The sequence below is a fragment of the Rhinoraja longicauda genome, chromosome 32 (assembly GCF_053455715.1).
Source record: "Rhinoraja longicauda isolate Sanriku21f chromosome 32, sRhiLon1.1, whole genome shotgun sequence".
Lineage (NCBI taxonomy): Eukaryota > Metazoa > Chordata > Chondrichthyes > Rajiformes > Arhynchobatidae > Rhinoraja > Rhinoraja longicauda.
Window position 1 is genome coordinate 10,662,045 of NC_135984.1, and position 22,236 is coordinate 10,684,280.

A 22,236-nucleotide genomic window follows, 5' to 3' on the forward strand; every position below is an offset into this window, starting at 1 on the left:
ACCTGTGCATTGTGCTGGAACCAAGACTCTCCGCGAGGCTGCCCAACGAAACTACAACCAGCTCCACAAGCAATGGAGTTGATCATCGGATATCCAACGCACTTACTCAATGGGTGACACAAAAGCAGGGGAAACCAGAAACCGATGAAGGCGTTCAACGAAAGGATGGAAAGTGCCTATATGGACCTTGTCGGAGGGCGGCACGGTGGCGCAGCGGTAGAGTTGCTGCCTTACAGCGCCAGTCTACGGGTGCTGTCTGTACGGAGTTTGTACGTTCTCCCTGTGACCATATGGGTTTTCCTGGGTGCTCCGGTTTCCTCCCACACTCCAAAGATGAACAGGCTTATAGGTTCATTGACTTAGGTAAAAATTGTAAATTGTCCCTAGTGTGTAAGATGGTAGTGTATGGGGGTTGCTGGTCCTCAGGGACTTGGTGGGCCGGAGGGCCTGTTTCCACGCTGTATCTCTAAACTAAACTAAACTTAAGGGCTATTGCTGCAGTTCTGGTCACCCCATTACAGGAAGGATGGTGAGTTTCGTAGATGGGGCAGAGGAGGTTTCCATACCTGGCATCAAAGACTAGGCATTCACGGCTTTCAGGCTTCTTCCCAAGGGTAGCAGTGAGATGATGGGGTGGTGTGGGTCTTGGATGACATTGGCTGCCTTTTAGAGGCAGCGCCTCCTGCAGGTTCCTCGATGGTGTGCCCCTGATGTAGGTAGGTGGCAAAGAATCAAAATGGAGTTGTGGGCAGGTGAGAAAGAGCAAACGAGATTGCTCTCCAGGCAACTGGCAAGGATCCTGTGGGCCGAATGGCCTCCTTAAGTCAGTCAATCCACTGATGGAGTGAGGTATGCATGTTGAACTTGCCTCACTGGTTTCATTGGAGGTATGGGGACAGAGTTTCTGCGTTGCATTGTAGCATGGTTAGCTCACCACATTTGACCTTGTCTGACTGCTGCTGAGAGGTGACTGGGACTTGCCTTAGCTGCCGAGCGACCCCTCATTCCCCAGGATATCATTGGTCAACAGTAGGCGAGCATCAATGGCCTTGTGATTTGTTCTTTTCATACCTTTCATTCATTTGTTCGTTGTACCTTTTCATATCTCTACTATCCCTCTCCCCTGACTCTCAATCTGAAGGACGGTCTCGACCCGAAACGTCACCTGTTTCTTTTCTCCAGAGATGCTGCCTGACCCGCTGAGTTACTCCGGCATTTTGTGTCTATGTTCTTGGTGAGCCTCTGGTTAGGAAACGTTTGCAGGAGGGACTGTGCTCCGTGCACACTCTCAGAGCAGTTTCAAGTCACTACACAAAGCTATTAACCACATACATTACAATGGATTCTTTCTTACATGTATCCATTGCCAGGGCTCACGTCTGAGCTTACATCTACGGGCAAACTGTAAACAGAACAGTCATTCCTCAAATAACCTTAGAGCATTATTCACTGAGGGACCTTGATTGGAGACCATTTCTTGTAGCCTTCCAAGTTCTTGGAACTTGGAAGGCTACAAGAAATGGTCTCCAACATTGTGACAAAATATTTATAGAGTGAAAACATCAGATTATTTTTCTCCGAAACACTCTCCCATCCATAACGTGGAGAGCAGCACTAGGTGGGAGAGTCTAGGACCAGAGGTCGAAGCCTCAGAATTAAAGGACGTACCTTCTAGAAAGAAGACGAGGAGGGATTTATTTCGTCAGAGGGTGATGAATCTGTGGAATTCACTGCCACAAAGGCTGTGGGGGCCAAGTCAATGGATATTTTTATGGCAGAGATCGATAGATTTTTAATTGGTACGTGTGTCAGGGGTTATGGGGGAGAAGGCAGGAGAATGGCGTTAGGAGGGAGAGATAGATCAGCCATGATTGAATGACGGAGTAGAATTAATGGGCCGAATGGCCTAATTCTACTCGTGTCGCTTATCAACATGAACTCGGGGTGGACTGGGGATGGGACAAGCCATGTTGAAGGACAGGCATGGTTTGGGGTAACTGTGGTGCAAACAACAACATGAGTCTCCTTCACCTTTCCCAGCGTATATTGCCGAGAAAGCTGAAAGTTCAGGAACATTAGAGAGGTGGAAACGTGATGGGCCAAATGGCCTCTTTTCTAAGACTGTAAACCAGTGTGTCAAACCAGGTTTGAGTTTAGTTTATTGTCACGTACACTGAGGTACAGTGGAAAGCTTTTGTTGCAAGCTAACCAGTCAGCAGAAAGACAATGCACGATTATAATGTTTGGCTGCCTGCCACTGTATGTTGTTTCTTTTTTTTTTTCCTAATCAGATGTGCAGCACTTTGGTCAACATGGGTTGTTTTTAAATGTGCTATACAAATAAAATTGACTTGACTTGACTTGACTATAATCAGATACTTGATAAAGGGAATAACGTGAATAACTTTATGCAAGATAAACTCCAGTGAAGTCCGATCAAAGATAGCCCGAGGGTCTCCATTGAAGTAGATAGTAGCTCAGGGCTGCTCTCTAGTTGGTGAGAGGATGGTTCAGTTGCCTGATAACTGCTGGGAAGAAATTGTCCTGAATCTGGAGGTGGGGTTTGCACGATGTCTAGATGCAGACTAGGAGTTGTGCAAATCGAGAGGTTTCTTTACAGACCTGACTTAACCACATCTCTGGGCATTGCAGGTGTCAACGAGCGGCCCGGTGGCGCAGTGGTAAAGTTGCTGCCTCACGGCGCTTACAGTGCCGGAGACCCGGGTTCGATCCTGACTACCGGTGCTGTCTGTACGGAGTTTGTACGTTCTCCCCGTGCCCGCGTAGGTTTTCTCCGAGGACTTTGGTTTCCTCCCACAATCCAAAGAATGGGGTTAGGAGGGAGAGATAGATCAGCCACGATTGAATGGCGGGGTAGACTTGATGGGCCGAATGGCCTAATTCTACTCCGATCACTTGTGACCTTATGACAGATGCACCGCGAGTGTCGACCCTGGCCAGATGTAGGCGGCAAAGTCGCCTCATTTCTGCTTGCTGCATCGCCAACCCTGCAATGCGCCTCCAACTCCGGCCAGGATTGTTTTGCAAGTGGGGTCACGTTGCACAGAGACATCTGCTTGAATCCTGAAGCTCGTGATTGTCTGCAGCAGACCCGTTGTGCAGACTGCCCTGAACCTGCTCTGCTGCTGGAGAATTAACCTGGGCAACAAAATAAACGGTTCTCCTGTTATTTGGCATGTTCTTATGCGGAAGATAAACACAAAATGCTGGAGTAACTCAGCGGGACAGGCAGCATCTCTTGGAGAGGTTAGGAATGGGTGATGTTTTTGGGTCGAGACTCTTCCCCTGACTGACTCTCAGGGGAAGAGATATGAAAGGGTAAAGTGTGAAAACGACAGATCAAAGCAGACAATGCTAAGGAAATGTCGAATGGTTCATTGTTAGCAGAGGGGAAGGTGACAAGGAGGCTTACAATCAGTAAAACTAATCAGGAGGACTGGTAAACGAGTCGGAGAATTAGGGTGGGGGAGGCAATCATGTTATGGAAGCTTTGGCAGGTTGATGTCAATTTGCCTACAGAAGGTATGTGCCCATTCCTTCTCTCTAGAGATGCTGCCTGGCCCGCTGAGTTACTCCAGCATTTTGTGCCTTATCTTCGGTGTAAACCAGCATCTGCAGTTCCTTCTCACACAAGGATCAAATGCGTCTGGGTGTTGAACATGTGAAAGAAGCTCTGTTTTTGTTTGTGCGCTAATTACCGGGGGTAATTCACAGGGCTGCTCCCTCCCTCCTTATCCGTACAAACTGGTGAGCTTGTCCGATTCCCGTGAAGTGTGTCTGTTCTCCACGAGTGTCGACCCTGGCCAGATGTAGGTGGCAAAGTCGCCTCGTTTCTGCTTGCTGCATCGCCAACCCTGCAATGCGCCTCCAACTCCGGCCAGGATTGTTTGACGATCATCTGCCAGGCCTGTTTATCCTTGTCCCCCCCCACTTCATTATGAGCGAGAATGTTATGACAGGGTAATTTTGTGCTCTTTGAGATTGCAGCAATTCATCTGTGTCTGTGCAAATCACACTGTCACACCCTGCGGTTACCTTCCTCCCAACAGCTCCTTCTCTTCACACTTCTGTTGGTCCAAGTTTGAATTGGGTAAAAAAAAAAAAAATTGCAAAACATTTCTGTCATTATAAATTGCTTGATGGCATATTCATTCCATGTCCTTGTGGTGCTGAGAATAATGGGATTCAGCTTTGAGCCTTCGAGTTGACAGTTTTCAAACCCAGCCTGGCTGCCTCTTGTGACGTGTTCCATTAATGCGAACGTGTGGAATCCACTGATTGCCCAAGACAACGAGGGCCAGGGACGTTGTGAATCCGTGATACCCATCTCTTCCCCGCCGGTCGGGGTCGGGAACCGAGGATGAGCCTATACGGCCCCAATCTAGGCTTGGAGCCCATCACTGCAACATTTTCATCTGTTCTAGGAGCGGAATTAGGCTGTTAGAGTCAAGGCTACTCCGCCATTCAATCATGGCTGATCCATCTTTCCCTCTCAGCCCCATTCTCCTGCCTTCACCCCATAACCCCCGACACCCGTACTATTCAAGAAGCTGTCAATCTCCGCCTTAGAAATATTCATTGACTTAGCCTCCACAGCCGTATGTGGCAATAAATTCCACAGATTCGCCACCCTCTGACTAAAGATATTCCTCCTCATCTCTGTTCTACGTCCTTTTATTCTGAGGCTCTGGCCTCCAGTGCTAGACTCTCCCACTAGTGGAAACATCCTTTCCACATCCACTCTATCCAGGCCTTTCACTATTGGGTAAGTTTCAATGAAGTCGCCTCCCCCTCATAGGCATGTGGGGCAGTGCGGAACTATTCCAGTGCATCGTGCCACAGAGAGTGGACATAGGTTCGCATCCGAGGCTCCCATTCATGGCTGACGTGGTGAACAGGACGTGGTGGAAAGTTGTAGGTTTAACTTCCATCATTGAACTTCGTACCTGCCAGTGCCTGGGCTTCTCTGTGTCTCATAAATAAAATTGAAGGTGAGAAGGAAGGCTGCGGAGGCCAAGTCAATGGATATTTTTAAGGCAGAGATAGATAGATTCTTGATTAGTACGGGTGTCAGGGAAGAAGCCAGGAGAATGGGATTATCATATCATATCATATCATATATATACAGCCGGAAACAGGCCTTTTCGGCCCACCAAGTCCGTGCCGCCCAGCGATCCCCGCACATTAACACTATCCTACACCCACTAGGGACAATTTTTACATTTACCCAGCCAATTTACCTACATACCTGTACGTCTTTGGAGTGTGGGAGGAAACCGAAGATCTCGGAGAAAACCCACGCAGGTCACGGGGAGAACGTACAAACTCCTTACAGTGCAGCACCCGTAGTCAGGATCGAACCTGAGTCTCCGGCGCTGCATTCGCTGTAAAGCAGCAACTCTACCACTGCGCTACCGTGCCGTACCGATTGAGAGGGAAAGATCGATCAGCCATGATTGAATGGCAGAGTAGACTTGATGGGCCGAATGGCAGCTCCTATCACGTATGAACTTATGAGAAGGAAGCCTCGTGTTGCCAACATTGTGTTCGCCACTGGCATTTCTTTGCCTTGGGTGTGAAACCGAGTTGGAAGAATGCTTCTTGCTTCAGAGTTTCCCCGTTGAGGAATGGATGTCTGAGGAAACAGTATTCACAGTGACGCCCCCTCCTCTTCATCGACCCTGTCGGTGAGGGTCCTACATATGGGACCAATGCCAAAGGCCGAAGTTTGCGTAAGATGAGTACCGAAGATGAGGTTTTATCAGAACCTCAAAATGCTTCCAGCTCTGTTCCAAAGCACAACCTTCATTAAAACATCTGCTGTGTGCAAAGTTCCAAAACAGTAACACAGGGGTACGTTCCCCCCAGTCAAACTGAAAGGAGCTAAGCATGACCCAAATGCCTGGGATGTCATTGAGCTGATAGTGGTTGATGATGGAGATATTATCCAATCCCCCTGAAGGAGACAGATAAACAGTGAGATTCCATCTTGTTGACACGTTGAGGACAGATGTGATCTGTTCCTTCTTTTTTAAGGAAACTAAAAATGTGGCTCATCATTTAAAGCCCTGAGCATGGTAGTTAACTGTTTTGCAATTAATGATGCTTTACAAGTGGAGAATGAAACATTCATCTTAAACCCTAATGCGCTAATGCGGCACCACAATGTTCTGATCAAACGGCACTCTCAATGCTCAGGTTTATGAGTTCCTGCTGCCAGCCCGCATCAATATATTGCGATATCCCAGGAATTAGGTTAACCTATGATGAGTGTTTGTCGGCACTGGGTCTGTACTTGCTGGAGTTTAGAAGAATGAGGGGGGACCTCATTGAAACATACAGAATAGTGAAAGGCTTGGATAGAGTGGATGTGGAGAGGATGTTTCCACTGGTGGGAGAGTCTAGGACTAGAGGTCATAACATCAGAATTAAAGGACGTTCTTTTAGGAAGGAAATGAGGAGAAATTTCTTTAGTCAGAGGGTGGTGAATCTGTGGAATTCTTTGCCACAGAGGGCTGTGGAGGCCAAGTCAGTGGATATTTTTAAGGCAGAGATAGATAGATTCTTGATTAGTACAGGTGTCGGAGGTTATGGGGAGAAGGCAGGAGAATGGGGTTAGGAGGGAGAGATAGATCAATCATGATTGAATTACGGAATAGACTTGATGGGCCGAATGGCTCAATTCTACTATTCCTTATGATATCTCTGGTGCTGCATTTAATGTACGCTAACAAGACGTGAAACACAGACAATGTGGTTTATTACAAATTCTGTTCACACCCGGTTAGTGATTGTAGTTCAGATTTTGATTGTGTTTTAAAAATGTTTTTCATTATTAAATTAAGCCAAGCAAAATATATTCCCCGAATCTAATTTACTTTATAAAAGGATTGATTTTCAAAGGAGAGAAAATAAATATTTAGTCTAGGTCTTCATGCCCAAGCTTATTACACAAGCCATTAATAATTTATCCAATTATTTTGATAAAGTTTTGCAATAACTGGATGCGGTAATGTAAATTAGGCAGAAATGTATGTTTTTAATTATTCCTTCGAAGGAATCCAAATATTACCCCATCCATTATATTAAACAGGAAGCCTGTACAAAGTCAACTGGCTTCCAAAAACCTTCTCTTTAATTTGCCAAATGATGCATGTAAGGAAAGCCCGATTTAATAAATGTTTCTTCAAGCCTAATTTCTAATCCACTGATTGAAGTTTTCCCCAGACAATTTGGCTCAGCCATTATCCTTCCAACTCCAGATAGCTCTAAAGTTTTCACACCATTTAAAGTTAAAAGCAGAAAAGTCGCTGCTCATTTCAGCGTACGGAAGATTGCACTTTCCCTGGAATGAGTTTTATCACTGATTCACTGTGGCGCAGCGGTCAGCTGCTGCCTCACAGCACAAGAGACCCGGGTTCGATCCTGACGTCGGCCGCGGTCGGCGTAGAGTTTGTACATTCTCCCTGTGACCGTGTGGGTTTTCACCGGGTGCTTCTGTTTCTTCCCACATTCCAAAGACCTGCGGGTTTGTAGGTATTTTGTTTTGTTTTTTTTAGATATACAGCGTGGAAACAGGCCCTTCAGCCCACCGAGTCCGCTCCGCCCAGCGATCCCCGCACATTCACACTATCCTACACACACTAGAGACAATTTTTACATTTGCCCAGCCAATTAACCTACATGCCTGTACGTCTTTGGAGTGTGGGAGGAAACCGAAGATCTCGGAGAAAACCCACGCAGGTCACGGGCAGGTCACAAACTCCGTACAGACGGCCCCCGTAGTCAGGATCGAACCTGAGTCTCCGGCGCTGCATTCGCTGTAAGGCAGCAACTCTACCGCTGCGCCACCGTGCCGTGCACTGGCTAGTTGATGCGAAAGTGGGATAACATGTAACTAGGGTGATCGATGGTCAGCATGGACTCAGTGGGCTGAAGGGCCTGTTTCCACGCCGGATCTCTAGGACAGGTCTCACCACAATTTAAAGTTCAGCTTTTCACAAAGTTCCCTTCCCCTCCGATGATCTGATTTAAGAGAAAAGTTAAGTTGTTCTTAACAAAAATGATTTCTCCACCCAGCATGTGTTCAGAGACTGACTGCAGAGGGACGTATTAACCTGGTAAATTAGTATTTCAATCTGATGTGAATCCTGAAATGGATAGAAATTAATTGTCTATGGCGATGATAGTTTTGTTTTAAAGCAGTATCAAATCAGATATATTTGAAATCGATAACACCAGGTAGGTCATAAGGTTATAAGTGATAGGAGCAGAATTAGGCCATTCGGCCCATCAAGTCTACTCCACCATTCAATCATGGCTAATCTATCTCTCCCCCTGAATCCCATTCTCATGCTTTCTCCCCAAAACCCCTGACAACCATACTAATTCAGAATGTGTCTATCTCTGCCTTAAAAATATCTGTTGACGACCTCCACAGCCTTCTGTGGGGGGAGAGTGGAGGTGACCCAACACGTCGTCTATCCATGTTCTCCAGAGATGCTGCCTGACTCGCTGAGTTACTCCGGCGCTCTGTGTGTCTTCCTAGGTTTTCCAACCAGCCGGCATTGCCGTTGGAAGGGATTCCCCACGTCTCACTGGCCTGAGTGCAGATGTGTTTCCAACCTAACATCTGCAAAACATCTGCAAAATCTTCAGTCTGAAGAAGGGTCTCGACCCGAAACGTCACCCATTCCTTCTCTCCCGAGATGTTGGAGCTCTTTGCCACCATTTGCAGCAAAGAAGTTTGCAGGCTGTATCATCCCTGCTCCACGAGCTGCCAGCCCAAGCTAGCTCGTGCCTTTACACACATCTGGATCTTGTGCCTAGTTACTCCAATGCAGTGGCAAGGCATGACCCCCAGCCTTCACGCGAGGACTACATTGATCAGCGGACACGGACGAGCAGCAGTGGCAGAGGAAGCACTGTAAACTAAGTGCTGTTTCAGCCTGTGAAAATTGACTGGCGAGCCTTCGTGCCTGAATAACAAAAGTCAATATGAACCAAAATTAACAGACTGTAATTGGCAAGTCAGGCAGCACCTCACCTCTGGAGAGAAACAACACTTGGCCATTTTGGGCAAGGTTCCTTGATTAGATCCAGTGTCACCAGCTCACAATCAGGAGTGCCACATGCCTTCCATGTTCAGGTCACAGCTGAAACCTCCAGCTTGTTGTCTTCTGCAGAGACGACAGGCTAGTTAATGCTGGACATTCTCGCCAGGCCAGGCACGGTGTAGGCGCCGAGGGACAAGGTTCATCCCCATCCTCTGCTGAGTGGCTAACTGGGGAACATTGCACAGGCTTTCCATCAGAGTTTGGTTAAACTGAAACCGGATGTGAGACGTACATAGCACATATTATTGCAATGTACATTTCACAACCTAGCAGGAGACCAATCTCCGTACTAATGCTTCAGGATTTTCATTCCACTGCTCCGCAGATGCTGCCTGACCTGTTGAGTATTTGCAGTACCTTCTGTTTTTGGTCGGAAGATTCAATACCAACATGCACAGACGCAAGCCATGGTTCTAAACTTCTTGAACGGTTCAACTCCCGTTGTTGCCTACCCTTGAACAAGTTAATGTTCATAAGTTCTTGGAGCAGAAGAGGCCATTCGGCCCATCGCCTACTTGATCAAGTACATGGCCGATCTATCTCTCCCTCCCAACCCCATTCTCCTGCCTTCGCCCCATAACCGCTGACACCCGTACTAATCGAGAAGTGGCGGACAAAACTCTATCCTGAGGCATTTTGCGCAGTTCTCCATTAAGTTAGTGAGTCACTCTCCACCCAGGGCAATTACAATGAGGCAGCTCCTGCTGTGTGTTCAACCTTTAAAATATTCCATCCCTACCCACGCACAATTGCCATTCCATTTAAAATGTTTAAATTGTCTCTGGATCAAATCCAAATGTCAAATTTAATCTCCGTCCATGTCTGCTGAAGAAGGATTCATGAAGTTGATCCAATCCAGTAAGTACAGCTGTCAAAGTCAGCAGCCTGGATATGAAAATGTGAATGCTAAATGGGTGCCCGCCCCTTAATTAGATCATGTCGTTAAAACCGACTGAATCCACCGATTGTCTCCGTTACATCTGTGGCAACAATTACATTCTTTCTAAATGCTGTTAAAATCTACTGGGGGAACCTGACAATAGAATTGGGGCGCACGGTGGCGCAGCGGTAGAGTTGCTGCCTTGCAGCGCCAGAGACCCGGGTTCAATCCTGACCTGGTGTTGTTTGTGCGGAGATTGTACGTTCTCCATGTGACTGCATGGGTTTTCTCCAGGTGCTCCAGTTTTCACTCACACTCCAAAGATGTATAGATTTGTAGGTTAATGGGCTTGCTAACATTGTAAATCGTCCCTAGTGTGTAGGGTCGTGTTAGTGTATGGGGATTGCAGGTCGGCGTGGACTTGGTGGGCCGATGGGCCTGTTTCTGCGCTGTAACTCTAAACTAAACTAAAACTGATTGCACAAATGAATTGCCTGAGAGTCTTGCAAGATAGTCGGCCATTTGGCCCATCATGTTTGCACTGTCAAGCATGAGCTGCTGACCCAATCCAGCGTTTAGCCTCATTGAATACAGTTCAATGGCCACAACCATAGGCCTTTTAAATGTTCTGATTCCATGTGCCAGGTGTGACATTCCCAGAACTGGTTCACTGTTGTGTAAATCGTAGACATGTCTCCTGTCTGCTCTGACTAGTATTTCTAAAAACATTTGTCAGAACACCAGTGGATCAGACTGCTCAATGTGCTCCTTCACAGCTTCACTGACATGGTGTCACGGTAATTATTGGGTGGTGGTGAAGCAACCATGGAGAACCTTCCCCCACCCTCCCAACCAGGGAGGAATTGAACACCATCTCATGACATACTCATCCCTCATCCCTGTTTGCACCAGATTCATCAAACTATTACTTTTAACCTTCACGTTGAGAAGGGATGTCCGTAAAAGCAGCATTTAGCTGGGAAAGTTGTCACCTGGGCTGCCTTCTGTCACTGTTGCTGCAGAAGGCACCTTGGTTTTCTTTTCCCTCCCTGAATATTTTATGTCTGAACCTTGGCTTCCCAACGCACACCTCAACATCTCCCGATCGCCGAACACCTCGGCTTTTTATTGTAACGTTTCTCCACGAGGATTGGTTTTGAAAGGCGAGTCTGGCATCTGTAAATGTGCAGCGATTCCCTTCAGTTCCCAGTTCTACTGTGTCTGGCATTGTTCATCGGGCTCAGCTTAATGTGAGGCTGGCAGGGAACTGGTGGCCTGTGTTACAGTGGGACGATCTGTGGCTGCAATCAACAGAGACCTGGGCTTCTGAAACAGTGACAGACAGACAGACAGACAGACAGACAGACAGACAGACAGACAGACAGACAGACAGACAGACAGACAGACAGACAGACAGACAGACAGACAGACAGACAGAGAGAGAGAGAGAGAGAGAGAGAGAGAGAGAGAGAGAGAGAGAGAGAGAGAGAGAGAGAGAGAGAGAGAGAGAGAGAGATAGCTCGGCCGCGGGAGTTTTCATCGCTGGTGCGGCTCGGTCGCGGGACCTAACATCGCCCGGCGCGGCTTGGCCGCGGGACTTAGCTGTGCACGGCTTGGCCGCGGGGCCTTCCATCGCCCGGCTCGGCCGCGAGACGTTTCAGCGCCCGGTGCGGCTCGGCCGCGGGGACTTCCATCCCCTTGCGGGGACTGTGCGGGTCGGTCGGGGACGAGCTGTCTGTCCGTGGGCGTGGGGAAGAGAGTGGAAGTTTTGTTGCCTCCATCACAGTGAAGGGATGTTTGGAGTCACTGTGATGGACGTTTGTGTTGGGGTCATGTGTCTTGTGTTCTTTTTTGTGTGTGACTGCTATGTAATTTCGTTCGGTACCTTGGTACCGAATGACAAATAAAGCTCTGTTGAAGATAGATAGATAGATAGATAGATGGATGGATGGATGGATGGATGGATGGATGGATGGATGGATGGATGGATGGATGGATGGATGGATGGATGGATGGATGGATGGATGGATGGATGGATGGATGGATGGATGGATGGATGGATGGATGGATGGATGGATGGATGGATGGATGGATGGATGGATGGAAGGATGGATGGATAGATAGTTTATTATCACATGTGATACTGTATGTCACAGTGCAATTCTTTGTGTTGCAGACCATAGACAAGGTATGCAAAGAGCCGCCACGTATAGGGCGCCGACAAAGTTACAAAGGATTCATTAAAGACCACAATGGTCCATCCTTGTAGGTTAATTGGCTTTGATTTAAATGGTAAATTGTCCCGTGTGTAGGGTAGTGTTAAGTGTGTGCGGGAATTGCTGGTCGGCGCAGACTCGGCGGGCCGAAGAGCCTATTTCCTCACTGTATCTCCAAACAAAACTAAACCAAACTTTCACTTCATGAGCAAACTAACCAACTTCAGCCTAATGCATTTAATATTATCATGTTGTTATCTCACAGCAGAAGTCATCAAACTGCAAATGTCTCATTAAACAGCAGAACCATAAAACTGCCAAGTGTTCTCTCTCTTGAAGAGTCCAAAGTAATTTGGATTCTGTCAAACACACAAAGCATCATTGCAGGCTGTTAATGTCCATTTACCATTCAGTAATGTTGATCAAAAGAATCGTTATGAGTTACGGAATGGCTCGATGCGTCTGTGGGTGAGTAAGTGTCGTTGGGCACTGGAAAGCAAATAGTCGGATCACAACATACCATGCAAGTTAGTGAGGTGTATGTTAGTGACGTGTATACGGGGTACGTTAGTGATGTGTATGTTATGGTGTATGTTAGTGAGGTGTATGTTACGGTGTATGTTAGTGATGTGTATGTTAAGGTGTATGTTAGTGAGGTGTATATGGTGTATGTTAGTGATGTGTATGTTAAGGTGTATGTTAGTGAGGTGTATGTTAGTGAGGTGTATACGGTGTACATTAGTGATGTGTGTGTTACAGTGTATGTTCGTGATGTGTGTGTTACAGTGTATGTTAATGATGTGTATGTTACGGTGTATGTTCGTGATAGATGTTAGTGATGTGTATACGATGTATGTTAGTGATGTGTATACAGTGTATGTTAGTGAGGTGTATGCGGTGTAGGTTAGTGATGTGTGTGTTACGGTGTACGTGAGTGAGGTGTATGTTATGGTGCATGTTAGTGATGTGTATATGGTGTATGTTAGTGACGTGTAAACGGTGTATGTTAGTGATGTGCATGTTACGGTTTATGGTAGTGATGTGTGCGTTATGGTGTATGTTCGTGATGTGTATATTACGGTGTGTGTTAGTGGTGTGTATACGATGTACATTAGTGATGTGGGTGTTACGGTGTATGTTAGTGATGTGCATGTTATGATGTACGTTAGTGATGTGTATACGGTGTATGTTAGTGGTGTGTGTGTTACGGTGTATGTTAGTGGTGCGTATACGGTATACGTTAGTGATGTGTATGTTACGGTGCATGATAGTGGTGTGGAGGCAAATGCAACAAGGATTGAAATCACACTGCCGTGGTGGTACACACAGGCACCTGATCACCCCCTCAACCCACCCTGAAGAAATCTCAGTTCAGTTTATTTCTTTGCCACATGTTCCGAGCTACAGTGAAAACCTTTTGTTGCGTGCTAACCAGTCAGCGGAAAGACAACACATGATTACAATCGTGCCATTTACAGAGTAGAGATACAGTAGATGGTAAGGGAAGTTTAAGAAGATCATAGTTAAAGTAAGAAATGCTGCTGGAGGAGAAGAGATTTAAAAGTGTTGTGTGATTGTACATCTGTTTCTGTGGCTGGCATGCAAGTAGTCGCCTGGGTTGGGCGTAACCTGTAGCCAGGGGCATTGCTTGATGCTGGGCCCCGCATTTCACAATTCAGTCACACTCACCCACACTATCTTTCTCACTCGCGTTCTGTTACACTACTTCTCACACACAGACACACAGCAACACACATCTCCCCCTTCACTCTTTCATTGGTACATCTGTACTATTTCTTAAATGCATGCTCATTGGCACGCCCTGTCTTTTATGTACAGGTATGTAGGTTAATTGACTGGGTAAATGTAAAAATTGTCCCTAGTGTGTGTAGGATAGTGTTAATGTGCGGGGATCGCTGGGCGGCGCGGACTTGGTGGGCCGAAAAGGCCTGTTTCCGCGCTGTATCTGAAATATGAAGATTTAAAAAAAAAAATATGTATGCACACACTCCAACACGTACACACACACACCTGACAGCACGGTGACACATCTGGTAGAGCTGCTGCCTCACAACGCCAGAGACCGGGTTCAGTCCTGACCTGGGGGGTGCCCTCTGTGTGCAGTTTACACGTTCTCCCTGTGACTTCATCGGATTCCTCTGGGTGCTCCGGTTTCCTCCCACGTCCCAAAGACGTATGGGTTTGTAGGTTAATCGGCTTCTAAAATCTTCCCTGGTGTGCAGGGCGTGGGTGAGAAAATGGTGTAACACGGATCCAGTGAAAACGGGTGATTGATGGTCGGCGTGGACTGAAGGGCCTGCTTCCACGCTGTGTCTTTCAATCAAACATGTACACGAACACAAATGTGTGCACAAACACATACGCACATGCACGCACACATATGCTCATGCGCACACGCATACACGCATACACATATAGACACACGCAAAGGTATTTATTCACAAAATGCTGGAGTAACTCAGCAGGTCAGGCAGCATCTCGGGAGAGAAGGAATGGGTGACGTTTCGGGTCGAGACCCTTCTTCAGACTTCATTCCTTCTCTCCCGAGATGCTGCCTGACCCGCTGAGTTACTCCAGCATTTTGTGAATAAATACCTTCGATTTGTACCAGCATCTGCAGTTATCTTCTTATAGACACACACAGATGCGTACACATACACACATGCACGCACACACACGCACATTCCTGTGTGCTATTTACCTACAGCAATCTCTGTAATCAGTGTGTGTTTCCCTATCTTACTGCAAGCCAAAGCGAGGCAGCAGCAGTCCAAGCAGAAAGAGCAGGACATTCCTACCCCTCGGGATACTTCCGAAGATTTTATTTGTCTTGGACCACGCGCACCTTCATTAGATTTAGCCAATAAAGCTAATTGAGATCTTTACCGCGTGAAGCTGCAACTGGCAGGAAGTGACCTCTTGCCTAATTTTAGAAGAGCAATTTATTTGTGAGCTTAAATCTATACCGGCCCTCAAAGCCAACACAGTGTTGAGTAACTCTTCTACCAATTTGTAATTCCATACTTCGAAAGCATACCTGAGCAACTGGCCCTAATAGATTTGAGTCAGCATCTGCCGTTTTGAATTAAAAATGCAATTTGTTATTATTCACAGGAGCATCGGAATGGCTGTTTTTTCTCCCCTGATGTAAAGCACATTTCTTTAAACGTATTAATAAATTCAGACTCAGGCGTGTATATTACCAAGTGTAATATGCAGCTCTCAGCTTGGGCCAGGTGTCAATAAGTCAATTGGGAGCAATTACACGTCGGAATCTTCAGCTTTTATGTATAAAACAATTAGTGATAAAAATGCACATCTCTGCTGAACACGAGGAGATCTCCCGAGGGAAGGCTGTGGCCCAAACTGTTCCATCCTCCTTCGCTGGCGGGAGTCAGCAAATGCTAAACCGGGAACCGCCCTCTCGACGAGCTGTTAATTACTATTTATGAAACTGTTTATTAAATGTTTTTCACTCTCATTTTATCGGTTGAGATGAAATAATGTTGAAATGTGGTTCTAACCTGCTAGGGACCCTTTCCTAGCCAATTTCCTCTCATAAATATTGCTATTGAACAAAAGCTGAGCTCTCGTAAGTCACGCAATGCACCGGCCACACAACCTGGCCTCGATAGGACCTATTGTTGGTGCCCAAGGGTCTGTGGATTCCCGGCCATTAAAGACGTCAAGCGAAATGCAACACTGACTGACTGACTGAGGTGGGCGCGGAAGAAATGGCCTTAGGTCTTCGCCCTCTCGTTCCTTGAAAACCATATTTTACCGGAACGACTGAGCAGGGAGCAGTTTGATGCTGTTTGTGCTTTTCAGCTGGTTTTTAATGTAATTGTTGCAATCATTATTAATCATTGTTGCCTTGACAACTGCAATTTGGTGTACCATGTGACTGGGTCTTATGATCAGATGATCATTCACTGGCTTCTTTATAATTTACTGCTTATGGTTAACTCCCAACCCCCCTCTCCCCCCCCCCCCCTCCCCCCACCCCACCCTCACTTATTTGGAATTTTTTAATAATCTAATTGTTGCTTGTTGTCATGGAATTTCTTGGATGCTTGTTCACATTTCTATTCCATTTTTCCCGCCCTGTGCATGCTGCTCCACCTGTCGTAACCTTCCTCAAACCATCTGTTCCCTTGTGTAGCTACATCGCCGACTGCAGAGCCGTCAACCCACGGTTGGTACAACTTGACATTTATTTCAACTTTGTTCCGTGGCAAGGCAAGGCTCGAGAGTGGGGGGCAGGGCGGGGACACACACATACACCAAACTCTACCCCAAACCCTGGGCGTCCTGCCCGGTTCCACAAGGGTCAGGTTGACTGCTACCACGTAACACTTTCCGAAGAAGGGTCTCGACTCGGAAAGTCTCCTGCTCCTTTTCTCCAGAGATGCTGCCTGACCCGCCGAGTTACTCCAGCTTTTTGCGGTTTAAACCGGCATCTGCAGTTCCTTCCCACACCTTGAAGATTGAGATGGCCCCTGTACCACAGACCCATCCAGCTTCGAGGGCGGCACAGCGGTAGAGTTGCTGCCTGACAGCACCAGTGACCTGGGTTCGATCCTGACCTTGGGTGCTGTCTCTATAGGGAGTTTGTCCATTTCTCCCTGTGACCGTGTGGGTTCTCTCCGGGTGCTCCATTTTCCTCCCACATTCCAAAGGAGTGTAGGTTTTGTAGGTTGATTGACCTTTGTAAATTGTCCCTCGTGTGTAGGATAGAAAAGGTGGGCCGAAGGGCCTGTTTCCACGCTGTATCTCTAAACTAAACTAAATTAAGCTAAAAGAGCCCGAAGAACGGAGTTTGTACGGAGTTTGTACGTTCTCCCCCTGACCTGCGTGGGTTTTCTCCGAGATCTTCGGTGTCCCCCCACACTCCAAAGACGTACAGGTATGTAGGTTAATTGGCTGGGAAAATGTAAAAATTGTCCCAAGTGTGTGTAGGTTAGTGTTAATGTGCGGGGATCGCTGGGCGGCGCGGCCCCGGTGGGCCGAAGGGCTTGTTTCCGCGCTGTATCTCTGTATCTAAAAGAAAATCTAGAAGGGTCTCGACCCGAAACGTCACCCATTCCGTCTCTCCAGAGATGCTGCCTGGCCCGTTGAGTTACTCCAGCATTTTGGGTCTATCTTCGGTGTAAACCAGCATCTACAGTTCCTTCCGAAACTAAACTTCTCCTGACCTATAGAGCATTCCAGCACAAGGAAAGACTAACTCCAAGTCTATCGCTGCCTCAGAGGGACATTTCTCACTGGTGCCTGAGGTCATCAGAATGAGGGGTCTTCCCCCTTCCACTGCCCAGTGGTGCACGCCCATCAGCTGTTGATAACTGGCTCCAGTTACTGGGGCTGAAGACCTCCATTCCTACCTGCAGCCTCGGACCATGTTCTGGGCTGCAGCGACAAGGCTGCCATTGGAGAGGTGCACCACTGCCTGGCACTGTCCTCCAATGTGTGGGCCGACCCCCTAGAGTCTCCCACTCACACTGCACCGTGGGTACCGGCAGATTACGCCCGGTGAGACCAATGGTCTAAAACCACCCCCCCCTCCCCGCACATCCAGAAAACCCTAAAGAGATTTAACGATGAAGTTAGACGTGAAAGAGAAGATTTGTGTGACATGTCGGGTCGAGGCACTTCTCAGTCTGAAGAAGGGTCGCGACCCGAAACGTCACCTATTCCTTTTCTCCAGAGATGCTGCCTGACCCGCTGAGTTACTCCAGCATTGTGTGTCTTATCTTCGGTGTAAACCAGCATCTGCAGTTCCTTAGACATTTAATGGTCATGGGTTTCTGCCTCATGGTGGCCTTGTGTGTTCTACACTGTGGAGTTGGAAGGATGAGGGGGGATCTTATTGAAACATATAAGATAATTAGGGGATTGGACACATTAGAGGCAGATAACATGTTCCCAATGTTGGGGGAGTCCAGAACAAGGGGCCACAGTTTGAGAATAAGGGGTAGGCCATTTAGAACGGAGATGAGGAAGAACTTTTTCAGTCAGAGGGTGGTGAAGGTGTGGAATTCTCTGCCTCAGAAGGCAGTGGAGGCCAGTTCGTTGGATGCTTTCAAGAGAGAGCTGGATAGAGCTCTTGAGGATAGCGGAGTGAGGGGGTATGGGGAGAAGGCAGGAACGGGGTACTGATTGAGTGATCAGCCATGATCGCATTGAATGGCGGTGCTGGCTCGAAGGGCTGAATGGCCTACTCCTGCACCTATTGTCTATTGTCTATTGTCTATTGACATCCAACGTCCTGACAGTCAGCCGATGGCAAGGAGCTGGGGGGTTTTGCCCCGTCACTATGCTGACCCTCCCATTCTTCCCGCCAACTGGTTAGCACACTGCAAAGGCTTTTTCCCGTACCTCGGCACGCGTGACAATAAACTAAACTCTTAAACTAAACTCAAACATGGGAACCAAACCATTAAAATCACCATGAAGCTTGTTGCTTGAGGGAAAGTGAGAAGGAAAAGGGTAATTCCAACTTTGCACCACGTGGGAAAGTTGAGCCCAGTAATATCACCGACATCCTCCCTCCATCTCTCTGCTGGGTGAAGTTCGACTGTACTTTCTGTTCTCCCTCTGAAATCTAGCTGCTCATTCTCGTGGAGGCAGGAGTGAATCTCGAGCAATCGGGTGGAGAATATCCAGCCCTTAAATACGCTGAAATTATGTTGATTAAACAGAGAGGTTAATTACCCAAAGTAAACCCCACCTCTTTTCTTTTAAAACCGAAACGAAACTGGGCCCAGCCTGGAGAGCCGGGACTTTATCAAACCCAGGGGGGGCTTCCAGGACTTCCGAATCAGCTTCTTTGTGGAGATGAGCTATTTAATAATGGGAGCCCAGGTCACAGCAAACAATGAGCCAATGTCGAGAATGAGCATCTTGCCTCTGGTTGTAGGGGAACATCGACGGTGAGAGTCGAGGGTGGTTGATAATGAGTGGCAACGTATAAATATGGGCACAAATGGATTCATCAAACCAGGAATCAGAGTCACCTCTTCCTTCTAAACAATGTTTTTTTTCCTTAAAATAATTTAGGTTTAGCTCACATGGCTACTAATTGTGGTAGCGGTCATGTTCACAGGTCATAGGACCACTATTAGCCCATTCGGCCCATCGAGTCTACTCCGCTGTTCGATCATACATCATATCATATATATATACCGCGCGGAAACAGGCCTTTTTCGGCCCACCAAGTCCGCGCCGCCCGGCGATCTCCGTACATTAACACTATCCTACACCCACTAGGGACAATTTTTACATTTACCCAGTCAATTAACCTACATACCTGTACGTCTTTGGAGTGTGGGAGGAAACCGAAGATCTCGGAGAAAACCCACGCAGGTCACGGGGAGAACGTACAAACTCCTTACATTGCAGCACCCGTAGTCAGGATCGAACCTGAGTCTCCGGCGCTGCATTCGCTGTAAAGCAGCAACTCTACCGCTGCGCCACCGTGCCGCCCTCATAGATCATGGCTGATCTATCTTTCCCTCTCAACCCCATTTTCCCGCCTTCTCCCCGTAACCTTTGGCGGCCCCTTACTAATCAAGAACCCGCCAATCTCTGCTTCAAAAATACCCAATACCCACAGATTCACCACCCTCTGGCCAAAGAAGTTCCACCACACCTCCATTCTAAAGGTGCGTCCCTTGCACTTGGTGCAGGTCAAGGGGGCAGGGGTAAGGTGCTGCCTTTAACTGGTGGTAGGAGGGTTGGGACTGGAACCTACAGTGATGGCCTGGGCACACCACGCCAACACTCTCCCTTCCCGCAATGGAAGGGAGAGCAGGGAGAGCAGGGCAGAATCCCCCACTCTAAGGCTTGCCTTGCCACGACTGTTGGTTATTTTCGGAAGAAGCATGTTGTTTTAATGCAGGTGCTGCATGTGTTATTGCTCCACCGCTGTGCCATCTAATGTTGGTGTGTCTCTGGGAGATTGGCCTGTGTTTTTAACCCTTTCTAATCTGTGCATAATTTTGCTGCTTACTAATGTTGTTGCTATTCCGCTGATCAGAACAGAGACTCCTTGTAGCTTCACTTCAGGTGAGGTTCTAATTTAAATACATTTTATTTGGACTGGGACCAAGAGACTAATTAACTTGCTGTATTTCCACATGCGGGGAGATCTGAAAACCAGATGTCTCCGTAATAAAGTTGAGATTCTGGGATTTCATGTTAATGTTCAGCAACGTCTGGCCGAGGGGAATGTGCTTCTTTCTCGAAGCTGGACAAAAAAGATGCCCTGCGTATTTTAGCGCAGCGGTAGAGTTGCTGCCGTAGGGCGCCAGAGACCCGGGTTCGATCCTGGCCACGGGAGCTGTCTGTAAGGGAGTTTGTACGTTCTTCCCGTGACCTGCCTGGGTTTTCTCCGAGACCTTAGGTTTCCTCCCACACTCCAAAGACGGTCAATTGGCTTGGTAGCGAAATGTAAAACGTTGTCCCAAGGGTGGTGTTATTGTGTGGGGACCGCTGGTCAGTGCGGACTCAGTGTTTCCATGCTGTGTCTCTAAACTAAACGGAACACTGTTGGCGATCCAGTCAGTTGAGCTGTGGCTGGGTGTCCTCAGGTGGTGAGTAACTGTATTCAGGGGAGGGTGGCACAGAGCCCATCTCCCAGTGTCATAGGGTCAGAGTGGTCCTTAGAAGCAGGCAGATTGAACTTGAAGTGAATGTTATTTGGCTTGTTGTAACAAAGACCGTTTAGGAACCAGGGGATATGTTGGTGCCCAGTAAGTGTGACGCACGGCGTGGCGTGGCATTGGAGGGAGGGGTTTCAGGGACGGAGTGTGGCAGTCTGACGCCGCTGGCAGGAGGTGGCATGGACCCTAGGGTCTGCATTTGATTGTCCGCATTCTGTACCATCAATGCTTTGAGTTACATTGATGAGACTAACAAAGCAAATCATAAGTAGTTGAAACAGCCGCTACTGGCCATAGTGAAATGCCAGTTACTTAAGACTTGGAAATCAAGAGTCAGGAAAGGTGCTAAACTGTGCACAATGTACCTCACTGTGGCACAGTTTAGCCCCGTACTGTGTTGAATCTTCGCCGGTGCTAAACTGTGCACAATGTACCTCACTGTGGCACAGTTTAGCCCCGTACTGTGTTGAATCTTCGCCGGTGCTAAACTGTGCACAATGTACCTCACTGTGGCAAGGGTCTGAGTTAATGCCAAAGAATGTGGGGAGATTAAAGTGGTCGGGACGGTTAGAGTTATTAGATTAGTTATTAGAGTAGTTAGAGTTATAAGACAGGTGCTTGGTGATTGTCACAGCCTCAGTGGGCCGAGTGGCCTATCTCCGTGCCGTATTTCTCTTTGACGCCATGGGATTTTAAGCAGCCCTGCATACAGCGTAACTTTATTGCCGTTGGTTAATCATTGGCTTGTGTACTGAGATGCAGCGAAAGGCTATGTTTGTGTGCTACCCAGTCCAATCATACTGTGTACGTCAAGCCACGCACTAGTATAGCCAGGAGTGCTGAGAGAAAAATACAAGAGTGCAGAATAGAGTTACAGCATTATAGCATTACAGTCACAGAGAAAAGGTACAACCCCACAAGAAAAAAAACATTGCAGTTTTCGAGAAAGTGGAGATTTTTTAAATGCAAGAGCCGCAAAGAGGTAGGTTGGAAGATCAGGCCTACTCTCTAGCTAACATTCAGTAGTCCGATAACAGCTGGGAAGAAGCTGTTGCTGACTCTCGTGGTGCATGCTCTCAAGCTTTTGTATCTTCTACCTGACTGGAGACGGGAGATGAGGGAATGACCGGGGCGTAAATGGTCCTTGATTATGTTGGCTGCTTTCCCGATGCAGCGTGACGTGTAGATGGAGTCAATGGTGGGGAGTCTGGTCTGTGTGATGGATTAGGACTACAGCCGCAACTCGCTGTAAATTCTTGAGGTCTTGGGGAGAGCTGTTGCCAAGCCAGGCTGTGAAGCTAGCAATGCACACTGTTTCACCA

General features: G+C 47.5%; 1 protein-coding gene across 5 annotated transcripts in view; it reads left to right on the plus strand.

Annotated features, from left to right (window-relative positions):
* The window catches only part of cadm1a (cell adhesion molecule 1a), a 309,364-nt gene that overhangs the window by 267,939 nt on the left and 19,189 nt on the right, over window positions 1–22,236 (plus strand). For 3 of the 5 annotated variants that reach the window (XM_078426890.1, XM_078426893.1, XM_078426891.1), the window contains one exon: window positions 16,417–16,449. The exons of the other annotated variants lie outside the window; for them this stretch is intronic. In XM_078426890.1, the coding sequence (XP_078283016.1) occupies window positions 16,417–16,449 (33 nt within the window). The remainder of the gene's footprint in view (window positions 1–16,416; window positions 16,450–22,236) is intronic. 5 annotated transcript variants of the gene reach the window in all.